We start from the raw sequence: 9,719 nt of genomic DNA, 5'->3' as shown, positions 1-9,719 counted from the left end.
TTTTTTTTTTTTTTTTTTTTTTTTTTTTTTTGAGCTGGAATCTCGCTGTATCACCCAGGCTGGAGTGCAGTGACGTGATCTCGGCTTGTTGCAACCTCTGCCTCCCAGCTTTAAGTGATTCTTCTGCCTCAGCCTCTCGAGTACCTGGAACTATGGTCACGTACTACCACGTCCAGCTAATTTTTGTATTTTTAGTAGAGACGGGGTTTTACCATATTGGCCAGGCTGAACTATTCCTCCAACATGACCAAAATGAGATTATACCAGGAATGGGAGGTGTTTTTTTTTTTTTTCTGGTCTCTCTGTTGCCCAGGCTGGAGTGCAGTGGCGCCGTCTCGGTCACTGCAACCTCTGCTTCCTGGGTTCAAGCAATTATCCTGCCTCAGCCTCCCGAGTATCTGGCATTACAGCCGCCTGCCACCACGCCCGACTAATTTTTGTATTTTAGTAGAGACAGGGTTTCACTATGTAGGTCAATCTGGTCTTGAATTCCCGACCTCAAGTGATCCACCCGCCTCAGCCTCCCAAAGTACTGGGATTACAGGTGTGAGCCACCATGCCCAGCCCTAGTTCTCCATATATTTTAGAGCTCTATAGTGGACCTTGATAAACAGGAAGACGTTACCTCTGGATGAACAAAATGGGAATGTGCTGGTCCTGGCCAGGGCATGAGGAGCCGGAGGTGCCTTCGGACACAGCTCTTGGGGGTTGGAATGGATGCAACCTTTTGGGAGGGCATTTTGGCAATACATATGAAAACCTAACATTGCTATATTTAGAAATTTGCCTTAAGGAATTATTTCAACACCTGTGTCTTTGTCAAGACATATGATTACAGTGTTGAACAGCTTAAATGTCCCTCAATAGGTTATAGAACAGAACAAGTAATAGTTGATAATATTTGGGTTTAAAATTACACCTATTTATTTATTTATTTTTTGAGACAGTCTTGCTCTGTCACCAGTCTGGAGTGTAGTTGTGCAGTCTCAGCTCACTGCAACCTATGCCTCCCAGGTTCAAGCGATTCCCCTGCCTCAACCTCCTGAGTAGCTGGGACTACAGGCGCACCCCAACCACGTCAAGCTAATTTTTGTATTTTTAATAGAGACGGAGTTTCACCATGTGGGCCAGGATGGTCTCGATCTCTTGACCTTGTGATCCACCTGCCTCGACCTCCTGAAGTGCTGGGATTACAGGCATCAGCCACCAAGCCTGGCCTAATTATACCCACTTAGATTGTGCACTTTTTAAAACGTCTAGAAGGGGCCGGGTGCGGTGGCTCACACCTGTCATCCCAGCACTTTGGGAGGCCGAGGCGGGCGGATCATGAGGTCAAGAGATCGAGACCAGCCTGGCCAACATGGTGAAACCCTGTCTCTACTAAAAATACAAAAATTAGCTGGGTGTGATGGCAGGCGCCTGTAGTCCCAGCTACTTGGGAGGCTGAGTCTGGAGAGTGGCGTGAACCTGGGAGGCAGTGCTTGCAGTGAGCCGAGATCACACCACTGCACTCCAGTCTGGTCGACAGAGCAAGACTCCGTCTCCAAAAAAAAAAATGTCTAGAAGGATGTGCACCAAACTGGGGAGACTGGAGGTAGTATTCTGTAGGGAGGCTTTCCCTTTCACTTGTCTGTGTTCCAGTGTGCTTGGTGAGCACACACCATTGTGTTCAGCTGGCAGAGCACACTTCCTTTGGGGAAGTGGTGGAATAAAGTGATTTGCTCACTAGGATGGGTGACTTGGAGGGGCAGGTGACTGTGTCATCTAAAATTTGTCCTCTGGATGCCCCATCCTGTCCCAGAAGGGCTGGTTTCTATGTGGGTTGTGAAGACTTTTTCTGCCCTCATAGTTTAATTTCAGACCTCAAATTTCCCTTGCCTCCTACATGTTAACACAGGCCTGCTCGCTGACATTTGTCTGGGAATAGCATATAGAACCCACTGCCCATTATGGGTAAGAAGAGAATTGCGAGAATGTGACCAGGGCGCTGAAACATCTGATATCTCTAGGACAGATATAGGAAGCACAGATATAGTCTTTCCTTTAACTTATAAAGGTAAAAATAAAAGTATTGTGAAAGAATTTCTGGTTGCCAAAGTTCAAAGGTCTTTTCCAACCACTTATGAACCCCTGGCTCAGATTTCGTTTTCATGCCTAGATGCCGGTATTAACACTGCTGTCTGAATTGGGCCCTCCTGCTAGAAGTTGTTTTTATGCAGGAGAGTCTACTACTGAATTTCTCCAGATGTCATGGTCACAGTTCTGTTCCCAGTGCTCCATTTTCTTTGTCTTCCTTCTCTTTTAGTTACTGCTTCTCCGAGATGGCCCCAGTGTGTGCGGTGGTTGGAGGGATTTTGGCACAGGAAATTGTGAAGGTAAAACATCACTGTGGAGCAGAAAATAGTTAACCATGACTTTGTATATGTGCTGACAGAGAGAATGGAAACTGTCTTAGACAACTGCCTGCTTTCTCTTACCCCATTCATCTTTGTTTCATGCCCTACCCATTTCCACCTCATCCCATTTTCTCTGGCCCATCCAGGTGGCCATTCAGCAAATGACCTTGGAGTGCCTGCTCTGTGCTCAGCGCACAGTTGGCCATAGTGCTTCGAAGGTGTGATCTGTTCTCCCCTAACTGTGTTAGTTATCCAGTGCCTGTTGTTTTAGTCAGGGATTCTGCTTCTCATGGCTCTTATAGTGAGTACTATCATGATCCCCACTTAAGAGGAAGACACTGGGGCCCATGAAAGGGGCTCCAGAACCTGTGCTTTTTTTTTTTTTTTTTTTTTTTTTTGAGACGGAGTCTGGCTCTGTCGCCCAGGCTGGAGTACAGTGGCCGGATCTCAGCTCACTGCAAGCTCTGCCTCCCGGGTTTATGCCATTTTCCTGCCTCCTCAGCTTCCCGAGTAGCTGGGACTACAGGCGCCCGCCACCACACCCAGCTAGTTTTTTGTATTTTTTTAGTAGAGACGGGGTTTCACCGTATTAGCCAGGATGGTCTCGATCTCCTGACCTCGTGATCCGCCTGCCTCAGCCTCCCAAAGTACTGGGATTACAGGCTTGAGCCACCGCCCCCGGTCGAACCTGTGCTCTTAACCTCTGTACAGTTTATCTCCATTCATCACCATGGCATCAAAGCCCTCCCTCTTTTTTTTTTTTTGGGGGGGGGACGCAGTCTCACTCTGTCACCCAGGCTGGAGTGAAGTGGCACGATCTCAGCTCACTGCAAGCTCTGTTTCCCAGGTTCATGCCATTCTCCTGCCTTAGCCTCCTGAGTAACTGGGACTACAGGTGCCCGTCACCACGCCCAGCTCATTTTTGTATTTTTAGTAGAGATGGGTTTTCACCGTGTTAGCCAGGTTGGTCTCGATCTCCTGACCTCGTGATCCGCCCACCTTGGCCTCCCAAAGTGCTGGGAATACAGGTGTGAGCCACAACACCCGGCCAAGCCTCCCTCTTTTTAACCCACACACTGTAGGTATTTGCAGAGAAATTGATGTCTGTGTCCGCATGAACACACCAGGAGCCCCTCAAGGCTCTGTACAGGATGACCCGTGACCCTGTTAGGTAGGTGTTAGTGTCTCTCTCAGAAGGGAAGCATTTCATACGGGGTCACATAACCAGTAACTAGCACAGCCTTTTGAGGGTCTTCTGGAACATTTGGGTGCTAAAACTATCCCATACCCCCAAACATACTGTACATTCTTTGCGGACTTTCCTAGTTGCCCAAAGATGTTAAGTTTGCCTTTTGCAAGTTCTTGGCTGCCTTAGTGGACTCTGGTGAGGCTTTTTCCCTCTTTCTTGTGGAGCAGAGTCATGCCTGGTTAAATAATTGACCATGTCCATGTACACGTCAAGTTTGAACTTAGGAGGACAATTTGGAGACCCAGCCCTTAACACTTTGTCTTGGGGTCTGTAAATTCTGGAGACATTTGGCTCAATTTGTTAGTTACACCATTTTCCTAAGGCTACCTTTTTTTTTTTTTTTTTTTGGTCTATTCTTTTCTGATCCTTCTTTCTGGTCTAAATTCTTCCTTCCTTTGATCAAATCTAACTTTCTTCTATGTGATGGGCACTGAGGAGATGTTTGAAGGGGGAAGAAAAGTGTGCAATGGCCATACCTCTTTCCTTGCTCAATTTTATACGTAACCCAGAGTGATGTGAAAATTACAGTTTAGGCCGGGCGTGGTGGCTCAAGCCTGTAATCCCAGCACTTTGGGAGGCCGAGACGGGCGGATCACGAGGTCAGGAGATCGAGACCCTCCTGGCTAACACGGTGAAACCCCGTCTCTACTAAAAAATACAAAAAACTAGCCGGGCGAGGTGGCGGGCGCCTGTAGCCCCAGCTACTCGGGAGGCTGAGGCAGGAGAATGGCTTAAACCCGGGAGGCGGAGCTTGCAGTGAGCTGAGATCCGGCCACTGCACTCCAGCCTGGGCGACAGAGCGAGACTCCGTCTCAAAAAAAAAAAAAAAAAAAAAAAAAAAAAGAAAATTACAGTTTATATGCCCAATCTGAGAAGAGGGTAATGACCACCCAGAGGACTATTTGAGCAGTATTCTGAGGCTCCCTGTAGACAAACTGCGGGAAAGAGTGCAGCAATGGGAACGTTCTAAGTGGTGAATGGGAATGTACATATTTTTGTAGCCTAAAATGATGACACCACCAATAATAATAGACAAGACTTACTGAAAGCCCACTGTCTGCCACACAAAGACAGTGTTTTTTACATGGATACTCATTTCATCTCCCACCGGCCCTATGAGTTAGGAACTCCTGTGATCCCTGGTTTATAAAAGAGGAACTAAGGTGCAGGAAGGAAGTTGCTTGCCCAGGCTAGTGAGTGTGATGCCAGGATTTGGGCCCAGGCACTCTGGTTTCTGAGCCTGTCCTCTTCACCATGTGGCAGTCATGTGTCAGGTGTTGCCTTCAATGGCACCGTCACGTAGAGACTGCATGGACCCCTGGGCAGCTGCCGTTGCACCATCAGCCTCACTTCTGTACATCCCATTGAGGGGCTCCCCCTAAATTTTTCATGTGGGATGGAGACTGGAGGTTGGGGCAGGTAGCCTTGACCCCATTGTTGGTGGTAGCTTCTCACATCCCCATCCTCACACAGCCCCCTCCTTCCTGCCTGCTGGAGACAGCTGGTGCCCAGCATCTTGTTTCTGTTTATCCCAGATAGCCAGAGTACTCTGCATTCTTGGTTGCTGGGTGTGTTTGGAATCTCCTCCTACCCCATCTTGCTTGGGAAGCACTTTACCTTTTGCCCCATGTTCACCCCATACCCTGCCCTCATCCCCAGTACTCCTTCATACTTATCACAGGTCAGCCTTCGGCCAGCTGGCAGGCGGGGCCTACAGTCTAAGGGCCTCAGACTCGCCTTTCTCTCCTGAGGCACTGTCTAAGCACCTATAGAAAGCTTACACTAGGAGATGGGGGCAAGCGCAAGTATACTCCCTTGGAATCATCTTTTGCGTCTTTCCTTTCTTATATCCTTTTAGATACCCTATTTTATATCCATGTCTACTTCCTTAACTTTATAGCAGTTTTCCTTTCTCTCCATCCCCACCGTCCACGGCAGGTCTCCCTGTCTATGGTAAGAGAGGTGATAGTAGACCGGGCGCAGTGGCTCAAGCCTGTAATCCCAGCACTTTGGGAGGCCAAGACGGGTGGATCACGAGGTCAGGAGATCGAGACCATCCTGGCGAACACTGTGAAACCCCGTCTCTACTAAAATACAAAAAACTAGCTGGGCGAGGTGGCGGGCGCCTGTAGTCCCAGCTACTCAGGAGGCTGAGGCAGGAGAATGGCGTGAACCCGGGAGGCGGAGCTTGCAGTGAGCTGAGATCCGGCCACTGCACTCCAGCCTGGGCGACAGAGCGAGACTCTGTCTCAAAAAAAAAAAAAAGAGGTGATAGTGAAAGCAGCAGCCATCCCAGGCTCCTGGTAAAACACGTACCATTTCCTGTAACTTGGGTTTGAGGGTCTAAGAGTTCCGGCTGTGGACTGTTGGACCCTTCCACCTGGCTGGGTTGGTGGCATCCCCAGTATTGGTAAAGGACTCCTGGCCCCTATTAATAGCAGCTCCTGCTTACTGAGAATTTACTATGTGCTAGGCACTTTACAAGCCTGGTCACATTTCATTCTCACCAAAATCTCTAGCAAGCAGGTGCTTTTTATTTGCCTATTTTATACATGAGCCCAGAGAAACAAACTTCTTTCTGATCCAAGCTCCATGTGGACAGAGACCTTCTCAGAATCTTAATGTCTAGCCAAATACCTGGCATAAAGTAGATGCTGAATAAATTTTCCCTTGACTGGGTGCAGTAGCTCAAGCCTGTAATTTCAGCACTTTGGGAGGATTACTTGAACCTAGGAGTTCAAGACCAGCTTGGGCAACATGGGGAGACCTCATGTCTACAAAAGTCCCAGCTACTTGGGAGGCAGTGGGAGGGTCTCTGTGGGAGCTGGGGAGACGGAGGTTGCAGTAAGCCGAGAATGTGCCTCCCACCTGGGCAGCAGAACAAGATCCTGTCTCAAAAAATTAAAATTAAAAACATTTTAAATAAATAAAATTTCCCTGGAAAAATGGCTGGATAACACTATTTGTATATAGTAGATGTGATTGTCCCCGTTTTATGGATGAGGAAATGAAAAGGGTTTGGTGCTGAGTTTGAGGAGGAGCAGTTCAGGATGTGTAGCGCCACCTTCCTCATGAATGATGGTACGGTGCTCCTGGGAACCGTTAAACCCTGCCCTGGCAGCTTGCCTAGGTGATGTCCTTCTCTTTAAATGGTGGCTTGTGGTAAAATTTCAATCCTTTCTAGGTTAAGCACCTGTTTGAAAATTTGTGGACAATTGTAAACCGTTTCTCATAAGAGTCAGTATGTTGTTTCAGGGGCTGACCCTACCTCAAAAGACAGGTCTTTTGTAGATAAGGGGTTTTGCCATGTTGCCCAGGCTGGTCTTGAACTCCTGGGCTCAAGTGATTCTCCTGCCTCAGCCTCCCAAAGTGCTGGGATTACAGGTGTGAGCCATTAAGCCCAGCCCTGTTCTTGTCTTTTAAAGTGCTCTGTCTGGTAACCCCACAAGATAATCACCATTGCCATTGCTCAATAGCATTGTCCAGGCCCTCTGGATCCCAGCCCTGACCCCCTGTGGAAGCCTAGCGATTTTATGTCCTCATGGAAGATCCTCTTTCTGGATCAGTGTGCTCCTTGATTAAATGTGTCCCCTTAGATGATCAAGGCCACAGCCTAAGAACTGCCACCTTTCTGAGTTGAATAGTCATGAATAATTATTTCTGCTGTTGCCCAGTGGTGGTACAACACAGTGTTAGGCATTGCTTTAGTCTTAAGGTGTTTTTTTTTGTTTTGTTTTTTGTTTTTTTTTTTTTTTGGAGACAGGGTCTCACTCTGTTACCTAGGCTGGAGTATAGTGGCTCTATTACAGCCCACTGCAGCCTCAATCTCCCAGGCTCAAGCGATCCTCCCACCTCAGTCTCCCGAGTAGCTGGCACCTTGGGCACGCATCATCATACCTGGCTAATTTATTTCAGTTTTCTTTTCCTTTTCCTTTTTCTTTTCTTTTTGAGACAGAGTCTTACTCTGTTGCCCTGGCTGAGTGCAGTGGCGCAATCTCAGTTTACTGCAACCTCTGCCTCCCGGGTTCGAGCGATTCTCCTACCTTAGCCTCCCAAGTAGTGTGCCACCACACCCAGCTGATTTTTGCATTTTTAGTAGAGACAAGTTTCACTACTTGGGTGAAAGGGTGGCCTTGAACTCCCAGCCTCAGGTGATCTGCCCACTTCAGCCTCCCAGAGTGCTGGGATTACAGGCGTGAGCCATCGCGCCCAACCTATTTCAGTTTTCATGTAGACGGGGTCTCACCATGTTGCGCAGGGTGGTCTTGAATTCCTGGGCTCAAGTGATTCTCCCACCTCGGCCTTCCAAAGTGCCGGGATTACAGGTGTGAGTGTGCCTGGCCCTGGCCTGCTTTAAATTTTTGAGATACATAGTTTAACCCAAGTTAATACATTTCTTATTCTCATGTTAGGTAGAGAAGGTAATGTTTGGAGGTTAAATAATCTCCTCATGGACACAGCTTGTAAGGGATAGAGCAGAGATAGGACAATCAAAATTGTCTCCAGACATTGCCAAATAGCCCTTTGGGATCTAAATCAACCCCAGTTAAGAACCACTGCCCTAGACTGCTTTTAGAATTTTTTTTCCCTCTCTTCCTCTTAAAGCACCTTGAGATAAACCCTCTTTTCATTTTTCTCCCTAGGCCCTATCTCAGCGGGACCCTCCTCACAACAACTTCTTCTTCTTCGATGGCATGAAGGGGAATGGGATTGTGGAGTGCCTTGGCCCCAAGTGAACTCAAGACTTGGCAGCTCCGGAGATGCCAATTGCAGCATGCCCGCCTGTATTCCCTGTCCCCTTTCTTCATGAAGGCATCTCCAGGCAAGGAAAACTGAAGTCATTGGCCCAGTACGAAACATTTCCTGCGACGAAGGAGGTGGTGCCGACATGCTGCTTCCCATCACAAGCAGCTGCTCGACAAGGGGCAGGGTGGCTGTCTTTGTTCCAGCACTGTTCAGGCTGCCTGTCATCCCGGGCCTGCCAGCTCCCCTGAGTGATGAGCACTTCCAAGCACCCCTCTGCCCTTTGTCTGTCCTTATGCTGTCATAGCCTCGCCAGCCCTCTGGGGCGTTGTGGGAGATGCCTGCCAGGAACGAGCATGCTCTGTTGCTTGGGAGCCTCTTGCCACCTTCTTGGACTTTCTCCCCACCTGATGTCTTACAGAGAAAAGTGTGACTTCAGGTTGAGAGTAGGCCCAGGCCCGGTGAGGCACCAGTGGAAGCACAGCTCCAAGTTCAGACAGGTGCCCTTAGAGAGGAAAACCATGACAGGCAAATGCATTTCCTCTGGAGTTTGAGACCCTGACAAACAACAGGTGGCATCTGGTGTGCTGTTCTTGAGTTTTCATTTAGGATTAGTTGAGTTCCAGCTGGGTGTTGGGAGAAAGGAGATGTTACCAAGTCTTGGATGTTAGGGCGAGACCCTGCAATTTGAGTATTAGTAGGAGAGCTTGTCTTTCAATGCAGGTTCCTGGGGCTTCAGGGCTGGGAGGGAGGAGCCTGCCCTTTTAACAGAACCCCAGTCACATGCATCCCAAGCCACTCAGAGGCTGTTGCATTTCAGGGTTGTGTTGGTCCTTTGTTTACCTCCTAAACCACAGCTGTGTTTCACATATGTTGTGAATTTTCCTTGGTTCTTTTTAAAGGAATGATAATAAAGTTACTTGCTTTAGGATTTGCTTGTTTTTCTTCCACTTCAGAAGCTTCTGAGAGAGAATGGGATGATCCTACCAGTTGCCTTTTCAGACCTGAAGAAATCTCCTCCTTTGAGACTCTTAACTCAGAGATTCCTCCTCTCTCTCACCATTCCTGCCACCATTTTTTCTGGGTGATGCAGCAAGAGTTAAATTGTTTACATTCTAGAGTGTGTAGAAGCTTCTGGCTCCAGTTGTCTAATGGGTAATTCAGCTAAATAGTGGCTATTTTCAGTGACAAGAATTATAATAATAAAAGGAAGTCAAAAGTGATGCTTAATATGCCCCAAGTCCCACAGCCGCTACGGGTCAGAGCTTTTATTGGAAGACCAGGTTTGCCTTGATGCAGCCAAAGCACGTTCCAGTTCACCCCACTCTTGC

At 48.1% G+C, this 9,719-nt stretch overlaps 1 protein-coding gene across 3 annotated transcripts in view; it reads left to right on the top strand.

Moving 5' to 3' along the window:
- SAE1 (SUMO1 activating enzyme subunit 1) overlaps positions 1-9,319 on the top strand; it is an 88,335-nt gene extending 79,016 nt beyond the window's left edge. For 2 of the 3 annotated variants that reach the window (XM_017889419.1, XM_017889429.1), the window contains exons 8-9: positions 2,306-2,375; positions 8,289-9,319. In XM_017889419.1, coding sequence (XP_017744908.1) covers positions 2,306-2,375; positions 8,289-8,381 — 163 coding nt within the window. In that variant the 3' untranslated portion in view covers positions 8,382-9,319. The remainder of the gene's footprint in view (positions 1-2,305; positions 2,376-8,288) is intronic. The other variant, XM_017889425.1, reaches the window with a different exon arrangement.
- Positions 9,320-9,719: the final 400 nt, after the last annotated feature.

Source organism: Rhinopithecus bieti, unplaced genomic scaffold (genome assembly GCF_001698545.2).
Source record: "Rhinopithecus bieti isolate Rb0 unplaced genomic scaffold, ASM169854v2 scaffold_574, whole genome shotgun sequence".
NCBI classification, from domain to species: Eukaryota; Metazoa; Chordata; class Mammalia; order Primates; family Cercopithecidae; genus Rhinopithecus; species Rhinopithecus bieti.
Note: the sequence above shows the minus strand (reverse complement) of the source record. Positions and strands in the feature narration are given on the sequence as shown.